The 23,185-nt window shown below is 46.0% G+C and overlaps 1 protein-coding gene and 1 long non-coding RNA gene across 8 annotated transcripts in view; one reads left to right on the top strand and one right to left on the bottom strand.

Annotated features, from left to right (window-relative positions):
* Positions 1–23,185, top strand: part of LOC140118736 (uncharacterized) — a 150,615-nt gene that overhangs the window by 41,293 nt on the left and 86,137 nt on the right. The gene's annotated exons all lie outside the window — the stretch shown is intronic.
* FGR (FGR proto-oncogene, Src family tyrosine kinase) overlaps positions 335–23,185 on the bottom strand; it is a 90,694-nt gene continuing 67,843 nt past the window's right edge. For all 4 annotated transcript variants that reach the window (XM_072137008.1, XM_072137010.1, XM_072137009.1 and 1 more), the window contains 3 exons: positions 2,278–2,431; positions 1,691–1,822; positions 335–1,436 (listed from right to left, as the gene is read on the bottom strand). In XM_072137008.1, the coding sequence (XP_071993109.1) occupies positions 1,228–1,436; positions 1,691–1,822; positions 2,278–2,431 (495 nt within the window). In that variant the 3' untranslated portion in view covers positions 335–1,227. The remainder of the gene's footprint in view (positions 1,437–1,690; positions 1,823–2,277; positions 2,432–23,185) is intronic.

Below are 23,185 nucleotides of genomic sequence, written 5' to 3'. Positions count from 1 at the left end.
CTTTGCACACACAGCAGAAAAATCCAGTCTGGGAGTTAAAGGGAGGAGGGAAAGAGGACGTTACACAAGGAGGGAGGTGTGAAAACATCTGAATCAGCTGAGAGGTGTCTGTAATATAACCCCCAAGAGGGAGAAACACAGGAAAGAGATACAGAGAAAAGATAGGGATGGTAAGGAAAGAATGATTCAGTATGCAAAAGAAAACAGATAAGCTTGTTAGCGTAAAAGGTACTGGAATGATTGCTCTGGGATATAAATGAAGGATCAATTTATATATCCAGCTCCAAGCAAGGTCTTATTAGAATGTGTTTATTATTGAGCATATTAATAAAAGCCTTATTACCATTGAGTGGGTTAACCATTAAATTGTATCTAGGCACCTAGGTTAATAGTATTTTCTTAATATATTTTCATTAACCAATTCAGACTATCGTCTAGTACAATTAGAGGATAATCACATTCACTGAGGTACCCCTGCAGCTTGTCCACAAACTGCTGTATATGGCAATATATGGACTCTTTCTTGTAGGTAGGTAAGATTGCCATAAACATTGGAGCAGGGCTTTGTGACCAGCTCTTAGTCAACCGTGGGGAATTTTAATTCCCTCCGGCTGCCCTGCTTTTGCTGCAGAAGAGATTTGAGTAATGACAGTAGTCTAGGGATGTGTGACTTATACAGTTCTCTATCGCTAGATACCTTTACAATAGGGGGACATGTAAACTGACCAATAGGCCTGATTTACCATTATAGCAAGACTTATTGTAGACAGAAACTAGCAACCTGCTTAGCTACAAAAGGTCAGCCGATTATATGGCTGCAAAATTGTAGGGTCAAGCCAGGTAAAATCCACTAGAAATAATTAACATTTTTAGACTTATGACCATATATTTTCACATTTAATGCATATAATGGTGTAACAATAGAAGTGCAATTTTATCTATATATGTATCTCTTTACACAAAATGTAAAACCAAAAAAACTTTCAAAACTTAGAATCAAACAAGAAGATTTCATTGTATGAACTATCTCCACAGCACATTGATGAATGAAGATATCCATCACAAACAATATTTGTAGGAATTTTACTGTTGCTGTTGTTATGACCTATGTTTCAAGGTTAAGGCTTTGTTGAGTTTATTGCCACTCTTCCATTGGAGATATTACACACTTCAAAATCATATTAAAAAATTTGACTGTAAATATTCACTTCATTAGGGGTTCAATATTTAGACGTTGTCCCCGGGCTGATATTGGGGCTCAGTAGCTGTAAAGTAATCTTCCAAAAAAGACTGCAAGTACTCAAAAGTTGGACGTTCCTCAGGATCACCCTTCCAGCACTGTATCATAAGGTCATGAAGAGATGGTGGGCAACCTTGAGGGCAAGGCATGCGGTACCCCCTATCTGTTTGCTCCAGTACTTCTCTATTACTCATACCTAGTATAAAGAGAAAAAATATTTGAATATTTTAATTTTAAACTGGAAAGTAAAGGTATTTGGAGGTTGGTGATGGAGAATACTGTCTTAATAAGTTATAAGAAATATGTGCATTTTGTAACACGACATCATCAAAGGCCCAGGTAAACATATATGTACATAATGTATAGAGATGTGTGATCTGAGAACATGTGTGGGTACTGCTATAGCTTGGTAACCTCCCCAGATTCTGTTGCCTAGCAGAGCTTTTGCACCTGGATACGGAATTCTTCCTTTCGTCACAAGCTCACACACTAGGATTCCAAATGACCAGACATCAGATTTGATGGTGAATCTTCCATACATAGCAGCTTCAGGAGCTGTCCATTTGATGGGAAATTTGGCACCTGAACAGAGACACAGTAATAATGCAAAACATCATTAATAGTTCGATGGCTTCTGCAAAATACTGATAAATAAGACTTTTTCTAAATATTATCAGTTTTATTATTGGGCATATTGCTAAGAGTGGCCTAATAAGAATCATATGTGAAATTTTAACTTCTACTATGGATTTGCATGACAGTTTTCCTTAGCAAAATGGAAATGCATCACAAAGTCACATTTGTGGTTGTGGCTTATTATTAATATTCTAAAAACAAGTGCCACATAATGATCTTCAATGCAGTGTGTCCACACAACATTGCCTAAATAGTGGTGTCATATTGTAATGCTGCATAAAAGAATACATATCTACATAGCAGTACTGTCATCCTGAAATATCAACATAAGTGTTATACACGACTGCATATAATACTTTCTTTTTATGCAGTAGATTACATGTCCATTTAAGCACAGTTACCTTGTCGAGCTGTGTACTCATTGTCTTCGATGAGACGTGCAAGGCCAAAGTCTGCTATCTTACAGATCAAGTTGCTACCCACCAGAATATTGGCAGCTCTAAGATCACGATGAATATAATTCATTCTTTCAATATACGCCATTCCAGAAGCTATCTGAAAAAGATGCATTGTTCATACATGTCTGTCTGAGGATTGTGGATTTTATAAACAACACGTGAAAGTAACATAGGTAGAGTCTAAAAGCAAATACTGTTTATGGCTGTAGACAGAAAGGTTGGAGGAGATAGTGAGTGCTCAAGAGTAAAATTGGGAGGCAACCTGAAAAATATAAAATAGAGACAGAAAATAAGGTAAAAACGTATGTAACATACTAATTTGACAGCTGCTCTAGTTTGTCTGCAGAGCTGGGCCTTTAAATTCTAAAAATATTGGGCTTCATTTATCAAAATGATTAATGGTGCCCCCTGCAAATATGTGCCATTTATAATCCAGTTATTTTCTTATGTGGCAGAAATGCCTTTGGACCTCCACATGACCCAGTATTGAATGATCCTTTTGTACCCTCTATAGTTACACCCATGAGCATTTGATTTACCCACTGGTAGAGGGTAGTTTGCATTGCCTACACTTTTAGTGGAAATCATTGATCATTCTTCTCTTACTAAATTATTTATTACACTGCTGCAGGACCCCAAAACGGTCACTGCCTACTTGATGACATGATTTTATACATTCCATAGCAAAGGTAGGGTGAAGGAGACAAAACAAAGTCAGCTAGGTCAGTCAAAACCTGAAGAGTACATTAAGGGAAGTCCAAATCCAAGTCATAGTCACAACAAGATTTATAAAATACAAGCCAAATTGAGAATAATAAGCACAGATCTAGCAGTCTTCACACTTTAACCAAAATATCAGGCCCCTCTGCTAGAGCCTAGAGGATGTTTATGCACTAAGGTACTTGCAGAGAAGCAGTTGAGTAAAATCACTTATGGTTTTAACCCTTGCCTGCCTCTTAGCCAAGGACTGCTAGTAAAGGGCATATGTCCTATAGGACCATATTATACTGAAAAGTGTGGTTTCTTATACCGAAGATCAAACCATAGGACCAGGATGTGATTCATAGGGGTTTGCAGTTCTTCATCTTGGCTGCCATAAGATGGAATGAGCCTTTTGATTCCAGCTACTTTCAGGGTATAAAGTTGAGGATGCAACTGCTGATGTGTGCAAAGTACAGGTTCTGGACTGCCACCCATCATATAGCAATTATTTTTGCTATAAAATCAGTAGGGGAGGGGGACAAAAAAAACACATTTATATTTAGCATCATATAACCTCTTTAGCATTGTTTTGTAAATTTTCTTAGAATACATTTGCACAAATTTAGCATTGCTGCAAATATTCTACAATAATGTTGGAATTTTTCAATAGATTTTTGAAAGTTTAGTCTTGTATATGACCATAAATATCAGCAACTGAGGTAAACAAACATATTGAAACTGTAGAGTGAATTTCAATTTCTATAGACTAAGAAGCTTTCATTTCTGTGTGAAGAATCCCCGGAGAATCATAACTGAGGTTTATCCAGATGCGGAAGTCCATCAGTCTGCATGTACAACAGCCCTGATCAACTGGCTAGCAACAGCACAAAATGTTTCCTGGCTGTGTCCCTGGAACCCTGTAATTAGCAGCCTGGTAGTTGTTAGCCTGTACCGGGACTCATGCTGCCAGCATAATGAACATCTGTATTTTCGTGATGTCTTAAACCCTCATCCTCAGTATGTGAACAGGACTAACATTACAGCTAAATAGGTTAAACATATATATATATATATATATATATATATATATATATATATATATATATATATATCATGTGCCAATAGTAATGGCAAAAAATCCACAAAATAATAACAAGAACATATGACCAGAGTGACATGATCAAGATTATGAAAATGATGGCTTTAGACCTAGCAAAACAATTTATTCTTTATGCTCAACAGTTGTAAGGGTATAACAGGAATGTAGAAAAGGACCTCATACTATGCTGCATAATTCTTTAGTTGGAAAGGAATTGTTAATATCAATATTATCATTTGATTTGATGTATTATGAACCAAACATACCTTGAAAATGCTGTAGCTACACTGATGCAGGATCATATTTTGGCTAATCTCTGTGCTGAGTGGTTTTGCTGATAAAACAATTATAAAATTATGATAATTAAGCTGTCTTGTTGCTATGGGGGGGTTCAGCACTTCTCCTAGCACATTAGTTATTCACTGCACGAGAGGATGATGTAATCTCTGGGTTGTGCCTGAAGACCGAATAATCAATTGCTGCACCATCCCCCAGCTGCTGTGTATGAGTGATCCAGCTCAGATTAATTAGTCATGTCTTGACTAACCTACATGTCTAATGAAAAGCTCAGTGTGTAATGTGTTTGTGTAGGCAGCCAGCTTGACCCCGCTTTCCTAAGGTCTTAAATGTTCTCATTGATTGTAAGCTTTTGTAAGCCGGGCAGTGCTTTGTTTGTATTTGAACCCCACGATCTGTGGAATATGATGGCACTGTCATGGCCCTCTGCTGACATGTTTGTGAGCCACACCCAGCTTTTCTTTCAGTATCTCTGGAAAGCTGGGTGGTTTTTGATTGAGATCTGTGCTGTTGCTTCTGGGATGAGTTATGCGGCCCTGGTCAGTCAGCTGCTGTAGGTGGGATCCTGAGGCTGCTCCTCAGGTGTCTCAGGGCAAATTATTATACTTGTTGCTGGACCAGACTGTGTTGATGTCAGGTTTGACAATGTTTGCTGGAAAACCAGTTTGTTGTCTGACTTTGCATGTTCTTTGGACCCCCCGTTCTTTCCGGCGGGCTCTAGCAAAGACCAGGAGTTTCCTTAGAGGAAGCAAAGGAAGAGGAAGAGGCTGAAGAAGAAGAGAAGAGGGGCCCTGAAGGGGGGGGTACTGTCACGGGTGACCCCGCGATCCATCCGCGATACACCCGTGCGCTTCCCGGCCTGCTGTCCTGGCACGGGTGTCCCCGCGATCTATGTCGAGGATCGCGGGTCCACCCATGCTCCGCCGTGTCTGCCCCCGCTGCCCCAGATCTATACTTACATGCCCTGGTTCCTGTCTCCGGATCTCGCCTCCTGGCTCCAGCCCGTCCGGCGGTGCTCCTGTGGTGTGACGAGCTCGCGCGCGTCCCCGCTGCTAAAGGGCCAATGTCCTCCTTATTGGTGCTGGCATCAAGGCTCTGCTATATAGCCTGGCGACTCCCAGCATCCAGCACAAAAACACACTTATGATATTGATATATTTACGTTTCATTAAACTAAGTACCTAAATACAAAAATTCTGCCTGACTAGAAACGTTTAAAAGACAATATAAATTTTATTAATTACTATTAAAAACGGATGGGACTAGTCCTATCAGGTACACACTGATACTTTTCAGGCATTGGCCAGCATTGACGGACTAGTGCAGTGGTCCTATCCCCAAGACAGCCCTGTTTAGGGAATTGTAGGTGCCTGTGTGAAGGTGCTGGTGTTTACCAGTGACCTAATTCAAATAAACATTATTAGTTACACCTAACGCGTTTCTGCATCCCCTTATTTGTATTGGGATACGTCCTCAGAGGTGCTTTGAACTGTGAAAGGATGATGATTTTAGATATTGAGTCACATCCCTAGCATTTCCCCCCACGTCATTGTAGCAGGCCGTCACGCGGCCGCCACATGCGGGGGGTTATATCTGGTTAACCCCGCCCCTACCGGGAACCAACGGGGGGCGTGAGTAAAACCCGTCTCGGGGTTTGTCAAATAATAGTTTGACTTACTGTCCGTTGCGTCCGGGATCGGGATATCTCCACTTGTTGGAGCTCCCATTCCGGTATGACGCACGAGACTCCGTCTCACCATTGTGTCGCATCTCATCGCGCCGCGAGAGTACGTCACATGGTGTCACGTGATGAATCACATGATCGGAGGATCATGTGTTGGTTTCTATGGAGACGAAACTATGCAGGATTTCTACTTTGTGGCAGGTACTTGGTGGGGAAAAGAAGAACGAGGTGGCATTGATTGCTATGCGAAGATACCCTAGAACTGGACCAGCTCCTGATTCAGATTATAGGTATTGGTTTGATCGGTATGGTATTAACAGGAAGATAGTTAATCATATAGAAATAAACATATGTCTAATGTAGTCTTGAGCATGCATGATGTGAATAAACCAATGATCACATGAATTGATAATAAAGAGGACTCATCCCTATGTATTTATTTAAATGAAGCAGGCAAAGGGTACATAGTCATTTAGACCTTTTGGTTTGGCTGTACCCAAGGTAATTATCCAGCGGGATTCTCTTTGGCAGACTATTTTGTCATAGTCACCCCCTCTGGTTAAAGGGTTAACATTTTCTATGCCCTGGAAACTGATCACTTCGGGACGTCCTTGATGATACTCCCAGACGTGCCTCGCGACAGGGGTATCTTGTTTGTTAACTATATCTCTGACATGCTCTCCTATTCTCGTTCGCAATTCGCGAGTTGTTTTGCCGACATATTGGATGGAGCAACTGCAGGTAAGTAAATAGACGACTCCCGTGCTTCTGCAGGAGATAAACTTCTTGATAGAGAATGTTTTGCCTGTATTGGAGCTACGGAAGCTAGATCCTTCTCGGATATATCTACAATTCTGACATCTTTTGCATTTAAAGGTGCCCGATGGAGGTTTTGGAAGCCAGGTCGATTTGGTCATCGGCATTAAATGGCTATGAACCAAATTGTTGCCTAGATTTCTCCCTCTACGAAAGGTAATCTGTGGTGCATCACCGATAGAGTTGCCGATGTCCGGGTCCCGTTGAAGGATCCCCCAGTACATTTGGAGGGTCTGTCGGACCAACTTATGTCCCGCATCAAATGTCTCTATTATACGGGTCTGAGATTCCATAGTGGTTTTGGGGCGAGGATTTAAGAGGTCATTTCTGTTTGTGCAGAGCGCATGTTGGTAAGCGCTTCGCAATACTTTGTCGGGGTATCCCCGTTGACGGAATCGTCGATGTAGATCTGCTGATGAAGAAATAAAATCCGGAAGGAGAGTATTGTTTCTTCTTGCTCTCAGGAACTGCCCTTTAGGTATGCCTCTTAACAGGGACTTGGGATGATGGCTCTGCCACCGCAGTAAGTTGTCCGTTGCTGTCGGCTTTCTGTACATGTGAGTGGTTAGTTGGCCTGTATCTGATTTTTTGATGGTAAGGTCCAAGAATGTAATTTGAACCGTTTGAAATTCAGATGTGAAATAGAGCCCTATTTCATTGTTATTCAAACAGGCTACAAAGTCCTTGTAATCATCTGCGGTGCCTTTCCATAGAATAAGCACGTCGTCTATGAAACGTAGCCACAGTGTCACATTCTGAGCCCATTTGTCCATGGCTTCACTAAACACTATCTCCTTCTCCCACCAGCCCAGGAAGAGGTTTGCATACGTGGGGGCGCATGGGCTCCCCATTGCAACCCCCCTGAGCTGGTGGAAGTATCTGCCATCGAACACGAAGGTATTGTGCTCCAAGACGAATCGGAGAAGCTCCAATGTGAATCTGTTATGCCTCTGACATTGGATGTCTCTGGTGTTTAGAAAGGACTCAACTGCATGATAGCCCTTTTCGTGTGGAATTGAGCTATATAAAGCTTCCACATCGAGGCTGGCTAAATGTACACCAGGGTATAGTTGTAGGCCTTCAAGGCGTCGCAGGACATCCATGGTGTCCCTAATGTATGAAGGTAACGTGGCAACGAAAGGACGCAGAATGTAATCAACATACATGCTTATATTCTGAGTGACACTATTAATGCCACTCACAATAGGTCTACCCTTTAAGGGGTTTAAGCCCTTGTGGATTTTTGGGATACTGTAAAAGGTGGCTGTAGTGGGATATTTTGGGAGGAGAAATTGGTACTCTGTTTGACTAATCAATTTTTCTCTGAGAGCATCTTTGAGTATTGCCTCTAGTTTGTTACGTAGGTGCATTTTTGGATTTGAAGGCAAAACTCTGTAGCACAGTTTGTCATTTAGAATTTTTTTGCTCATCAGAGTATATTGTTCTCTGTCCATGATGACCAAATTACCGCCTTTATCCGAAGGCTTTATTATTATGGACTCATCTTTCTCAAGATCTTTAAGAGCCCACCATTCATCCCGCGAAAGGTTTTGACACTGAGTTTGATTCGTGTGTGTCTTCAGCAGATGATCCGTGACCAACTGTAAGAAGGTATCGATCAGGGTGTTATCATTGAGAGGGGGAAATTTAGTTGATTTCAGCCTAAAGTTGGTAAAGGGACCCTCTCCCTCTTGTTTATTGCCTTCCTCCAGGAGGCTTTCTAGTGTCGTTAGACAGTCAAGGTCTGTGGGTCTAAGCCCAATTCCTGACATTGGCGTCTATCATGCTGCTGAAAGAATTTTTTCCATTTCAGTTTTCTACAAAAGAGATTTAGGTCTTTAACCCAAGTAAACAGGTCAAATGATGGTGTGGGTACGAATGACAAACCTCTCGAAAGTACTGCATGTTCGACTGCTGTTAGAGTCCTAGTTGAAAGATTGATAATTTGCATCGTGTCACTTTGAGGTGTCAATACGTTTGTCAATTTTCCTTTCGCCCCCGAAGTTGGTATTCTAAGGGTGGCGGATCCTGGGATAAAAAACCCCCCCTAGTTGCTCTTTGAGGTCTGCCTCTATCACTATTTCCGGTGCCTCTGGCTCCCCTCCCTCTCCCCCGCTTGGGGGTACCTCCACTTCTGCCTCTACCTCTGGAGGTACCTCTGCCTGAAGTATCACTATCGGAATTATCATTTTCAGACGAGGTAATCATCTGCCGGATCTTCATCTCCTGTTACTGAAGAGAAAGCCCTCCGTGTTCCTGAGCGTTTCCAGGCGCCTCCATTTTTCTGTGATTCCCGTGCTTCGGTATCCTGTGGCAGTCCTGGTATCCTGTGGCAATGCTGGTGTCCTGTGGCGGTCCTGGTGTCCTGTGGTGGTCCTGGTGTCCTGTGGCGGTCCTGTGGCGATCCTGGTATCCTGTGGTGGTCCGGTAATCCAGTAGTCTCCTGAGGTCCTGCCAGCCATCCAAGGTCCTGCCAGCCATCCGAGGTCCTGCCAGCCATCCGAGGTCCTGCCAGCCATCCGAGGTCCTACGGGCCATTCGAGGTCTTGCCTTCCCGTGGTCCCCGTGTCTCTACCTTGTCCGCCACCGCGGACCTAGTCGCACCCGTGTTGCAACCTGGTGACTCCCCACCGCAGCAAGACCATCCCGCTTTGCGGCGGGCTCTGGCGAAGACCAGGAGTTCACTTAGACTCAGCTCCTGGGTGGCGGCTAGTATTGTTATCTCCAAGGAGTCCACTGACTGTCCTAAGGGACTATTCCCATAGACTGTGACAATATATCATATGTATTGCATGTCTGTGTGTCTGCAGAATTAGTGTATCATATGTATTGCATGTATGTGTGTTTTAGTGTATCATATATATATCCTTTATGTCTGTGTGTATTAGAGTATCGTATGTATTGCATGAATGTGTGTCTGCAGAAGTAGTGTATCATATGTATTGCATGTATGTGAGTCTAACTTCTGTTGTGGGGAAAATATTTGAGGGGTTTGTTAGAAATGCTATTCTGGAATATCTCACTGTACATAAACTTATAACCAAGTGTAACACCCCTGCCAACGTATAGGCAAAGGGGTACTTGCGAATAGGGCCCTCTACCTGTCAGGATCCATTTGGTGATCCTGCGCAACTCACCCAAAGGATAATGCAGGGAGAATTCAGGTAATCTGCAGCTGTAGCCTCTGCCTGGAAAGTCAATAGTTAAATGGGTGTAAGATGTTATCCAATGATGTGGCTGTATTGTAAACTGGAGTGTTATTGGAGAGGTGCCACCCTGTGACCAGGGGGAGTATAAAACCCAAGTGCAGGGGGAGCTCCCAGGACCTCCCCTCTGGCCCGAACCCCTTCCAGTCGACAAGAGGAACCGCTTCCCTCTAACCATCTTCATATCCAGAACCTTCTTTACCTCGAAGACATTGGTGGAATCAGCCTCAGGAGCAGGAGGAGGCACTTGCCGGGAGAAGCAGTTCAGGAAGACTGCCTTCAGAAGAGAGACATGGAAGGAGTTCAGGATGTGTATGGTGCGCCACAGGGTTAATGCACTTCAGCACCTCAAATGGACCCAGGAAACGAGGTTCAAATTTGTAGCTGGGAAACTTCAACCGTATGTAGAGGCAAAGGCGACAGCTTAGAGAAAGCTTCTTCAGCCACCGGAGGCCAGAGTTTACGACTGGAGTTCTTCTTGGTAAGTGCCACAATAGGAGATACGAGGGAGGAAAAATGTGGTATGAACTGCCGATAGTAATTAGCAAAGCCCAGGAATCTCTGGATAGCTTGAAGTCCTACTGGGCAAGGCCACTGAGGAACCACTGGCAGGATCCATCTGTAGTCCCCCGTCAGGATATTGTCTAGATAGACCACGACACAGGTGTAAAGTATATCTCTGAAAATGTTGTTGACAAAATCATGGAACACTGCTGGTACATTACAGAGTACTCGAAGTGGCCATCTTAAGTATTGAAGGCGATCTTCCACTCATTGCCTTCACGGATGCGGATGAGGTTATATGCCCACCATAGATCCAGCTGAAAACCTTGGCACCACATAGACAATCAAAAAGTTCAATGATCAGAGGTAGTAGGTAGCGGTTTTTCACTGTAACTTTATTAAGGCTGCAGTAATCAATGCATGGACGGAGGGAGCCATCCTTCTTGGATACACTCGGCCCCATGGCAAGCCTGGCATCTAGTCTAGTGTGGTGGCAGAGTCTCCACTTGCTTCTCCGAAAAGACATCTGCAAAGTCAATGTATGAAGTGGGAAGAGAAACCAGTGGCTTGGTGGACACCGGGTGGAGAGCCACGAGACAGCGAGACTGGCACTCTGGTCCCCTATCCACAATCTCCCCAATATGTCAAGCACAGCATAACATGGAAGATGTGGACCGGAGGAGCACATAAAATTATAGTCTCTCTTTGTGCAAAGCTCCAAATTGCAGAGATAGAAGCTTGGTGCGGTAATGAATCGGATCACAGAGGATCTGCCCTGAGATGACCAGTGGCTTTTCAAGGCAGATCACAGGAAGTTGATACGAAGAGACCAGGGCAGCATCCATGAAGTTTCCTGCAGAGCCGGAATCCAGGAAGGTCGAAACTTGAAAACGGCTACTTGTCTCAGAGCTGAGTAGAACAGATATGTTTATTCATTGAGAAGCTTTGCTCTCACCTAGGGACGCTTCTCCCAAGTACCCTAGGTGCATGCTTTTCCCGGATGCTGAGGACAGACTGGACAAGTCTAAAGAAAGTGCTCCGGGCTGGCACAATAGAGGCAGAGGTTTTTTTTTTTTTTTTAAAAACAGAAACCTTTATTACTTTTGCTGGAAGTACAAATATACACAATACAAAGATCTAACATTTAGTACATAGCAGTACAAACATATGTTAACAGAAACACGTACAACATTCCCCAAGCCCCCCCCCCATTCCCAGAGCCCATTGGTCTGTCATCTCTCCCTCCATCCATCATATCGTCACACATCCAATGCAGTCACAAGTATACTAGAGTATCCGTCACTCTTCCCAGATTTAGCATAGACCAACCTCTCCGCAGTTCTTCAGTTGCCAACCCTGGAAACTCCACCCATTCGGACCACTGTTTGCAAATTTTTTGAGATTACCCCTTTTCTGATAAACTATTATTTGTCCTAGATATCACCTCTCCCAGCCCTGGAGGTTCCGCGTCCAACCAATGCCTAGCTATACTTTTCCTGACCTGATAGAGAAATTTTGCCACTGCCAATCGTTCGTTTTGAGTCCCCTGCTGCCTGTCCATGCAGCTCAGTAAACCAACCTTGGGGTCATGAGGAATCCTTATGTTGTACACTCTGTCTATTAGGTCCTCCGCCTCCTTCCACACGTTCTCAAGTGCAACACAGGACCAAAACATTAGAGGCAGAGGTTTAGCTGAGCTTTATTCACCTGCATGGGTTCCTCAGTAGCAGACACAGAGGATTGCTGGGGTGGTCTCAAGAAGACTGGAGCCAAGCGGTGTAGTCATCGGATCCTGGCTTGTGCTTGTTTGACTCCCTGTTCCTCCAAGCGCTCAGAGAAGCGGATGTCAGGGAGATCAGACCGCTCAGGGAAGACGGCTGGTCCTGTGCAGACATGGAATTTTTAATATGTCCAGAGAGGCCTTTTTTAACCCCATAGCGCAATAAGACGTACCCTTACGTCTTACTGTGCATGGGGGAGTATGAAGAGGGCTCACAGGCTGAGCCCTCTTCATACTCACCGGGCATTTGCTTCATAATGAAGCAAACGCCCGTCGCTAACACCCGCGATCGGTGCTTGCACCGATCGCGGGTGTTAACCCTTTGATTGCCGCCGGCAAAGCTGCCGGCGGCATTAAAGAGCCGGCGGCGCGTGGGCGCCGCCATCTTGGCTCCGATCGTCACTCCCCGTGACGTCACCGGGGAGCGGCGATCCGTTGCCATGACAGCCTGGGATCACACAAAGATCCCAGGCTGTCATGATCGAGGCTATCTATTATAATGTGCGATCTGCACATTATAAGATCTAAATTTTGCTTACCTGAAAATTTCTTTTCCTCGAAGTCCAAAGGCAGCACTGATGGGTAAGAGTCTGGAGTCCTAATTATGACAGAAGAACACAATAACAATGTTAATTAACAATAAATCAATTAACCGACTGCCCTATAAGTATCCTAGGAGTCAAGGAAGAGGCGTGTTTTATGCAGCAAAAAAAAAAAAATTATTTTATTGGGAGGGAATATAATAGTGCTGCCTTTGGACTTCGAGGAAAAGAAATTTTCAGGTAAGCAAAATTTAGATCTTCCTCTCGTCCTACAGGCAGCACTGATGGGATTTAGGTAGCAAATCAAAGGGGGGGGACAAATTTTCGAAGCCACTGTAGATAGCACCGATACGCCAAAGGCTGAGCCAGCTGAGGAGACATCCAGCCTGTAATGTTTAGCAAAAGTATTAGAAGAAGTCCAAGAAGCTGCTTGACAGATGTGATCTATAGAGAGCATTGCATACTCTGCCCAGGAAGTAGCAGTAGATCTTGTAGAATGAGCCCTAATCTGTAACGGTGAAGGTTGTCCCAAGGCTCTGTAAGCCATAGAAATACTCTGCTTTATCCATCGAGAGAGAGAGGCTGCAGAGGCCTTCATTCCTTTTCTTGGACATTGAAATTGGAGAAACAGAGATTCAGATTTTCTAAAAGATTTTGTCTTCTCTAGATAAGTCAAGACGGATCTTCTAACATCCAGAAGATGCAGAACTTGCTGATGAGCATTAGCAGGAGTTGGACACAAAGCTGGAAGATAATATTCCTGATTTAAATTAGAAACTGAGGCCACTTTAGGAAGAAACGATGGAACGGTTCTTAGTATGATGCAGTCTGGTCTTATCTGTAAGTATGGCTCTTTGCAGGATAAGGCTTGCAGCTCTGAAAAAAAGAAGATCTTCCACGATAAACATTTGAGAGAAGCTTCCTGTATAGGCTCAAAGGGAGGTTCTGTGAGATGATGTAGGACCAAGGAAAGATCCCACTGTGGACATGGTGGCCTAATAGGAGGTTTGATGTTCCTTAAAGCCTTGAAGAATCTCCGTACTAAATGATTAGATGAGAATCTATTGTTATTTAAAGCATTGATTGCAGCAACCTGAAGCTTCAAGGTAGCAGGTTTTAAACCTTTATCAAGGCCATCCTGTAGAAAAGTAAGAATATCTGAGACTGAAGGTTCAGATACAGAATTATCTGAACACCAGGATGTGAAGACTTTCCAAACTCTACCATAGGACTTAATGGTCGCTGGTCTTCTAGCTGACAACAATGTCTTTATAACTCTGGATGAAAGACCTAGACCTGTTAGGGTCTTCTTCTCAATCTCCAGGCCGTAAGCTGTAGCTTCTTTGGTGATGGATGGAAAAACCCCATCTGTTCCAAGAGATGTGGAACTGCAGGAAGTTTCCAATATTCGCCCTTGGACAACCTCATTACAAGAGGAAACCATACTCTGCGTGGCCAAAATGGTAGGATCAGAATTGCATTTGGTTTCTCTTCTTTGATTTTGTAAAGTATCCTCTGAATGAGCGGTATCGGAGGAAATATGTAAATGAACAGGTTGGTCCAGGGAAGAGACAGGGCATCCACTGCATAGGGTTGGTCTGACCTGTAAAGAGAGCAAAACATTGGCAACTTCGAGTTCTGTTTGGTCGCCATCATGTCCATTTGTGGACAACCGAACCGACTGACAATCTGTTGGAAGATAACACTGTTCAGGGACCATTCCCCTGGTCTTAGTTGAGAGCGGCTTAAAATGTCTGCCTGAGTGTTCAGAGACCCTCGAATGTGGACTGCTGACAGACTCTGAAGGTTTTCCTCGGCCCAGGAGATAATCTTTTGACACAGTTTGATGAGGGGTGTGCTCCTGGTACCCCCTTGCTTGTTTATGTAATAAACACATGACAGATTGTCGGTCTGTACCTTCACATGCTGTTTTTTCAGCTGGGTCTGAAAGAATTTCAGGGCTAAATAAATGGCTTTCAATTCTCTTTGATTTGAGGACAGAGTCCTGTCTGTGTAATTCCATTTGTCCTGAACCCAGAGATTGCCGAGGTGGGCCCCCCAACCTGAGGATGAGGCATCGGTTGTCAGGATCTGGGGTTGAACAAAACGTAAAGATCTGCCGGACGCCAAATTCTTCCTCAACCACCAACCGAGGCTGACTCTGGTCTGAGGAGTTAGTACAATCGGTTTGTCGAATCCTGCTGGAGATTTGTTCCAAACAGCCAGAATGTTGAGTTGTAGCTGTCTGAAATGTGCCTTTGCCCAAGGAACTGCTTCTATTATTGAAGTCATCAGACCCAGGACCCTCATGGCTGTTCTGACCGTTGTGCATCTTGTCTTGATAAGGTAGTGCACGGACTGCTTGATTTTCAAGATTCTCTCCTGAGGAAGATGAATAGTCATACTGCACGAGTCGAGAATATACCCCAGGAACTGAATTCTGGTTGTTGGAATAAGAAGGGATTTTTCCCAATTGATTAGGAAACCCAGTTGTTGTAGAAGATCGATTGTCATCTGAAGATGAAGTTTCAAGAGAGATTGATTCTCTGCTATGATCAGCCAGTCGTCCAAATAGGGCACGATCTGAATCCCCCGAAGTCTCAGTGCAGCCGCCAGAACTATGGTGGTCTTGGTGAAGACGCGAGGGGCTGATGTAATGCTGAATGGCAGACAGGTGAACTGGTAGTGAAGAGTTCTTGAATTGGTCACAATTGCTATTCTCAGATATTTTCTGTGACCTCTCCTGATGGGAATGTGGAGATAAGCATCGGCCAGGTCTATTTTGGCCATGTAGTTGCTTTGCTGTAGAATGGCGGTGGCTGATTTTATGGAGTCCATCTTGATTGCAATTTTGGTCAAGAATCTGTTTAGATAGCGGAGGTCTATAATTAATCTCCACCTGTTGTTTGGCTTTGGTACAGCAAATATGGCGGAGTACACTCCTTTTCCTCTTTCTGACAAAGGGACTTCATCTAGAGCTCTTTTTTGGATAAATTCGTGCAACAAGGGAAGGATCTGAGATTTCTCGATTTTTGTACTCAAAAATCTTTCTGGCGGAATCTTGTCGAATTCCAAAGCGTATCCGTTTTTTACTGTGGACAGTACCCAAGCATCGGATGTGATGTCTGTCCATAAGTGAGCGAAGTCTGCCACCCTTGCACCTACTGGAGACAGACCTGGCATGGCGTCAGAAGTCAGGCTTCTCGTTTTTTTTACTGTGGAAGACAGTTCTGTCTTTAGACTTCTGAACTCCTCTACGTCGGTTACGAAATGCACGAAAAGGTCTTTCCGGTCTTGCTTTTCTAGGAGGAAAGCTCGGTTTTTTGGAGGTACTGGCTAATTGTGGAAAAGAGTTCCCCTTATCTTCACTAAGATTCTTCAACACCTCCTTCAGGTCTTTCCCAAACAAGGAAGATGGGTGGAAGGGAAGTGAACAGAAGTGATGTTTGGAGGCTACATCCCCTGTCCAGGGCTTTAACCACAGGGCACGACGTGCAGAGTTAGCCGTTAGCATGTTCTTAGATGCAAGTTTTAAAGAGTCAAGAGAAAAATCACACAGAAAATCGCCTGCAAGTTTAACAGAAGACAAATTCTCATAAATTTCTTCTCTAGGGACTCCATCCAAAATGTCCCGACCAATCTGGCTTAGCCATAACCTTAAGGCTTGTGCAACAGGCACAGTAGCAAGAGATGCCTTAGCCATGGCTGCTGAGAGTTGATAGCTTCTGCGGAGCATAGCGCAGCTTTCCTGTCAAGAGGGTCTTTAAGTAAAGAAGATTCATCTGCAGGAAAAATAGATTTTTTAGATAGTTTAGCCACTGGGATATCAATCTTGGGAGGCAATTCCCATTCTTCAGATTCTTTAGGGTCGATTTTGTATACTGCTCGAAAACGAGACCCCAAATCAAATCTTTTTTCAGGCTTAGACCAACCCTGTTCAAAGAGGACTTTAAGATCAGGATGACTAGGCAATACTTTGGCTTTTTTTTCTGGGAAAATAAAAAGTGCATCTTGGTTAACAGAGTCATTATGAGACTCATCTGTCTCCATTACACTTTTAACCGCCTTGATCAATTTAGAGGTTTTATCTTTGTGAAACAGAAAAAAATCCTCAGATACATCTGGCCCAGAACCTTCCGATTCAGGGCTATCCCCAGAAATTATCTGGGCTTCTGAGCAGCCACTAGAAGGCAAAGATATAGAAGATGATTGCCTATGATGTTTTCTACGTTTATGATGTCTTTTAGACTTCTTTTTCTTTGAACTCATCTCATCAAATACAGCAGACATTTTTTCCTTCATCCACTGAAAAAATACGTCTCCTCCTGAAGTCTGAGCAGGAGCTGCACAAGGGGCACAAACATCATCAGGGCAATCATCCAGTATAGGCTGCTCACAGCTAATACAGTCTCTATGATGAGACTTTCTCTTCCTTTTACCAAGGCTGGACATCTGTAACACAAACAACAAGTGTTAGGACATGCCAAATGAAGGAACAAGGGCACTCATGAAAGGAACAAACCTTAAGCTCAGACTGACTCTGCTGCCTGGCAGGTGCAGAGAGCATACCTGAACAGTACAGCCTTAAAACATTCCCAACAGGAAATGCAATGCACCTGGTCAGAGGCGACACCCGGGCTAACAACCAAATCCTTCTAACATAAGAAAAGGATGCAGGGGACGTGCTGAGCCCTAAGGTTAGCAAGAGCTTTGTTCACAACAATATAGAAACCACCTTACGGTACATTGTAGATGGTGGCTTCAGGAAGGGGGAGATGTGGCAAAACAGCAGCTATACCCCAAAGTATTGAGTGCAACACAAATCTGACCTCCACTTCTCTGCTTATTCAAAAGCCGTACCTGAGAATACAGCGGTTCCCGCTTCCAATGGGAGACGCAGTAGGAGGGGAGTTTATCCAGAAACTCCGAAAATACTGGACTTCCGCCACCACGGGGGGAAGGACAGCCTCAGAATGTAGTTTCACCAAGATTGCCACTGGTAAGACATTTGCTTCTACCCTGCTGGACGTGCACCACAGCCCAGGCCTCAGGGGAGCAAGAGGATACTGGCAGTAAACCTAATTAGGACAGAAGAAAAAAACACGCCTCTTCCTTGACTCCTAGGATACTTATAGGGCAGTCGGTTAATTGATTTATTGTTAATTAACATTGTTATTGTGTTCTTCTGTCATAATTAGGACTCCAGACTCTTACCCATCAGTGCTGCCTGTAGGACGAGAGGAATAGATGGTATGCAAAATCCCCATATACTGCCATACTGTAGTATGGCAGTATATGGTAGGATCAATCAGACAACCTAGGGTTAAAGTACCCTAGGGAGTCTGTAAAATAGTAAAAAAAAAAAATAAAAAAAAGTAAAAAAAAAAAAATTATATTAAAAAAACATAAAAATTCAAATCACCCCCTTTTCCCTAGAACTCATATAAATATAAATAAACAGTAAAAATCATAAACACAATCGCCGTGTCCGAAAATGCCCGATCTATCAAAATATAATAACCGTTTTTCACTGCGTTAAACCCCGTAGCGGAAAATAGCGCCCGAAGTCGCAAATGGCATTTTTTTGCCATTTTGAAAAATAGAAAAAATTCTATAAAAAGTGATCAAAATGTCGAACAGTCCTAAAACTAGAAGCATTGAAAACGTCATCAGAAGTCGCAAAAAATGACACCACCCACAGCTCAATACACCAAAGTATGAAAAAGTTATTAGCGCAAGAACACGGCAAAATGAAGAATTTTTTTTCTGTACAGGAGGTTTTAATTTTTGTAAATGTATGAAAATATTATAAAACCTATACAAATTTGGTATCCCCGTGATCGTATTGACCCAATGAATGAAATAGGCATGTCATTTGGGGTGCACAGTGAAAGCTGTAAAAACCAAGCCCAGAAGAATTGGCGCAAATGTGTTTTTTCATCATTTTCACTGCATTTAGAATTTTTTTCCCGCTTCCCAGTACACGGCATGGAATATTTAATACCATCACTACAAAGTGCAATTTGTTACGCAGAAAATAAGCCATCACACAGCTCTGTACATGGAAAAATAAAAAAGTTATAGATTTTTGAAGGTGGGGAGTGAAAAATAAAAACGCAAAAACGAAAAAGGGCCTGGTCCTTAAGGGGTTAAAGGTAGCGATCAAGGCCGTTTCATTCCAGACTAGCTAAGAAGCTAGGGTGCGGAACTGAACCGCATAGTCAACAACAGACAAGTCCCCTAGGCGTAAGTTCAGCAGGCCGGTCTTAGCCGATGAGGTGCGGGCTGGTTCCTCAAAGACAGACCGGAATTCAGAAAGGAATGTGGTGATATTAGCTGTAACCAGGTCTTTCCTGTTCCAGAGGGGAGTGCTCCATGCAAGAGCTTTTCCAGAGAGAAGGCTGATCATAAAAGCAACTTTAGACTGTTCTGTGACAAACTGCATAGGCATTAGTTCAATGTGGTCGGGGACAGGCAGGAGGTCAAGACAGGCAGCACAGGATCGAAGTCAATGGCAGAGCAGAAGGTGAGGGCGGGCAGCAGATAATTCACCAAACAATTGCAGGACATAAGGGAACAAGCTTTTTCTATGGCAAAAGGCACAAAGATTCAGCAGGGTATATGGAAAGGGCTGGCTATTTATTAAATTAAGGGATGACCAGCACCAATGAGCGGTGCGTTGGCCCTTTAAGAAACAGGAAGATGGCGAGTGCGCGCCCTAGGAGATGGAAAGGCATGTACTGGGCTGCCGGATGTCACGGGTGCCTCTGCCACCCCCCTCCCGGGTCGCAGGTGCCCCTGTGCCTTGCTTCACAGCTGCCCCGGTCCCCCGGCTTCTAACTTACCCCGTCCCATTCCCACGCCGACTCCGGCAGCACGGCGCGTGCATCCCCGCCTCCTAGGGTGCGCGCGCTACCTTCGGTAAATTTAAAGGGCCAGCACGCCACTAATTGGCGCTGGCCATTTTCAACTAAATTATTTAGACCTGCCTCTTCCTTTGTCTCTTGCCGGATCTTTGTGCCTCACAGCCTGAGAGAAAGCTATTCTGCTATTTGCCTGCGATTCCTGCATTCCTGTGTCTCCTGCGTTCCTGAGTCCCTCCGTGTTCCAGTGTTACCTGAGCTCCTCCGTGTTCCCCTGTACCAGTGTTCCTCCGTGTTGCTGTCCTGTGTGCTGTGTTTCCGTACCCTTCTGCTTGGACCTCCTGTTGCTGACCCCGGACCTGACTATGAAGTTGCATCTCTGCCGCCTGCCCTGACCTTCTGCCTGGATTTTGGGGGCTCTGGTGAAAACCGGGTACCACTTAGACTCCGGTCCCAGGTAGTGGCTTCTGTCATCGTCTGCAGTGGTCCAGAGGATCCACACCTGCAAGCCTGACACCGGAGACATAGAGGGAATGTGGACAGCTAAGAAGACCCGCGGCTGTCGCACTAGGGGAGAGAGGGGTGCACGGGTGTGCCTGTGAACCCGGAACCTGGGTCGCAGGAGCACCCGTGACACCAATATTTGATTTGTTAGCCGCATGACATCAAAATAAATTATCCAGTCGTTTTAAAAATTATGAAAATGTAAAGCAGACAAATGGGAAATGTTATGCAGCAACTTATTTAGATGGTAAAACTCTCTGCCTGAAAACGCGATGATTTTGAATTTTGGCAAGTTTTTCCAAAAAGTCATCATTTCTTTTTAGAAAAAAACACAAAATTTAGCAGCCAAAATTTACCACTAAAATGAAGTACAACATGTGAGGAAAAAACAATCTCATTGTTTTGATAAGTAACAGTGTTCAAAAGTTATAACCATATTGTCACAGTCTATGGGGATTAGTCCCTTAGGACTAAGTAAGTGGACTCCCTGGACCACCGCGGGAGATAACAACCTTAGCCACACCCGGGAGCGGAGTCTAAGTCTTCGCCAGAGCCCGACGCAAAGCGGGATGGTCTTGCTGCGGCGGGGAGTCACCAGGTCGCTCCACAGGTGCGACTAGGCCCACAGTGGCACACGGGGACCACGGATGGCAGGCAGGACCACGGGAAGGCAGGCAGGACCACGGGAAGGCAGGCAGGCAGGACCACGGGAAGGCAGGCAGGCAGGACCATGGGAAGGCAGGTAGGCAGGCAGGACCCCGGGAAGGCAGGCAGGACCCCTGAAGGACGGCAGGCAGGCAGGACCCCTGAAGGACGGCAGGCTGGCAGGACCCCTGAAGGATGGCAGGCAGGCAGGACCCCTGAAGGACACTAGGATACTGGACCGCCACAGGATTGCAGGACCACCACAGGAATGCCACAGAACAAGGGAACACAGGAAACCAGGAACACGGGAATCACAGAATCCACAGAGGCGTCTGGAAACGCTCGGGAACACGGAGGGCTTTCTCTTCAGTAACAGGACATGAAGATCCGGCAGGGGATGCTGGGAGTCGCCAGGCTATATAGCCGAGCCAGGAATGCCAGAGCCAATAAGGAGGACGCTGGCCCTTTAAGGCTGGAAGAAGTCCGCACGCGCCCCCTCTAGTGGCAGGAGCATGTGACTGCATGGAAGAAGCATGCGGCCTACACGCTGGGAGCAAGAGTGCAGGCCGGAGCCTGGAGAGGTAAGTGAGAGGATCGCGGGTGTAACCGTGACAGTACCCCTTCCCTTAGGGCACCTCTTCTCTTCTTCTTTAGCCCGCTGTTCTTCTTCCTTCGCCTCCTCCAATTCTTCTTGGTAATGAGACACCTTAGGAGGAGAGAAGGCACCGGGAAGACTTGGGAAGCTGTAGGCTGGGTCAGCTCTAGGCACACCGGAGTAGCGTCAGGGGAGGCCGGAGCAGCCGTGGCAAGCTGCGGAGTCTGGGGCGCCACTGGAGCAGCACTGGCAAGCTGCGGAGTCTGAGGCATCACTGGAGCAGCCACGGGAAGCTGCGGAGCCACGGGAGCAGCTGCGGGAAGCTGCGGAGGCTGGAGAGTCTCTGGAGCAGCTGCGGGAAGCTGCGGAGGCTGGAGAGTCTCTGGAGCAGCTGCGGGAAGCTGCGGAGGCTGGAGAGTCTCTGGAGCAGCTGCGGGAAGCTGCGGAGGCTGGAGAGTCTCTGGAGCAGCTGCGGGAAGCTGCGGAGGCTGGAGAGTCTCTGGAGCAGCTGCGGGAAGCTGCGGAGGCTGGAGAGTCTCTGGAGCAGCTGCGGGAAGCTGCGGAGGCTGGAGAGTCTCTGGAGCAGCTGCGGAGGCTGGAAAGTCTCCGGAGCAGCTGCGGGGAGCTGCGGAGACACTGGAGTAGCTGCGGGGAGCTGCGGAGACACTGGAGCAGCTGCGGGGAGCTGCCAAGACACTGGAGCAGCTGCGGGGAGCTGCCGAGACACTGGAGCAGCTGCGGGGAGCTGCCGAGACACTGGAGCAGCTGCGGGGAGCTGGCGAGACACTGGAGCAGCTGCGGGGAGCTGGCGAGACACTGGAGCAGCTGCGGGGAGCTGCCGAGACATTGGAGCAGCTACGGGGAGCTGCCGAGACACTGGAGTAGCTGCGGAGGCTTGGGTACTGCTGGAGCAGCTCTGGGAAGCTGCAGAGGCTTGGGCGCCGCTGGAGCAGCTCTGGGAAGCTGCAGAGGCTTGGGCGCCGCTGGAGCAGCTCTGGGAAGCTGCAGAGGCTTGGGCGCCGCTGGAGCAGCTCTGGGAAGCTGCAGAGGCTTGGGCGCCGCTGGAGCAGCTCTGGGAAGCTGCAGAGGCTTGGGCGCCGCTGGAGCAGCTCTGGGAAGCTGCAGAGGCTTGGGCGCCGCTGGAGCAGCTCTGGGAAGCTGCAGAGGCTTGGGCGCCGCTGGAGCAGCTCTGGGAAGCTGCAGAGGCTTGGGCGCCGCTGGAGCAGCTCTGGGAAGCTGCAGAGGCTTGGGCGCCGCTGGAGCAGCTCTGGGAAGCTGCAGAGGCTTGGGCGCCGCTGGAGCAGCTCTGGGAAGCTGCAGAGGCTTGGGCGCCGCTGGAGCAGCTCTGGGAAGCTGCAGAGGCTTGGGCGCCGCTGGAGCAGCTCTGGGAAGCTGCAGAGGCTTGGGCGCCGCTGGAGCAGCTCTGGGAAGCTGCAGAGGCTGGGGTGCCGCTGGAGCAGCTCTGGGAAGCTGCAGAGGCTTTGGCGCAGCTGGAGCAGCTCTGGGAAGCTGCGGAGACACTGGAGACACCGGAACCATGCATGACAGATGAGGTGGTCGAACTTGAGGTGGTTCAAATCTGGACTGGATTTTTGCCAGGAACTTGGTATGGGT

Source organism: Engystomops pustulosus, chromosome 2 (assembly GCF_040894005.1).
Source record: "Engystomops pustulosus chromosome 2, aEngPut4.maternal, whole genome shotgun sequence".
Classification (NCBI taxonomy): Eukaryota; Metazoa; Chordata; class Amphibia; order Anura; family Leptodactylidae; genus Engystomops; species Engystomops pustulosus.
Note: the sequence above shows the minus strand (reverse complement) of the source record. Positions and strands in the feature narration are given on the sequence as shown.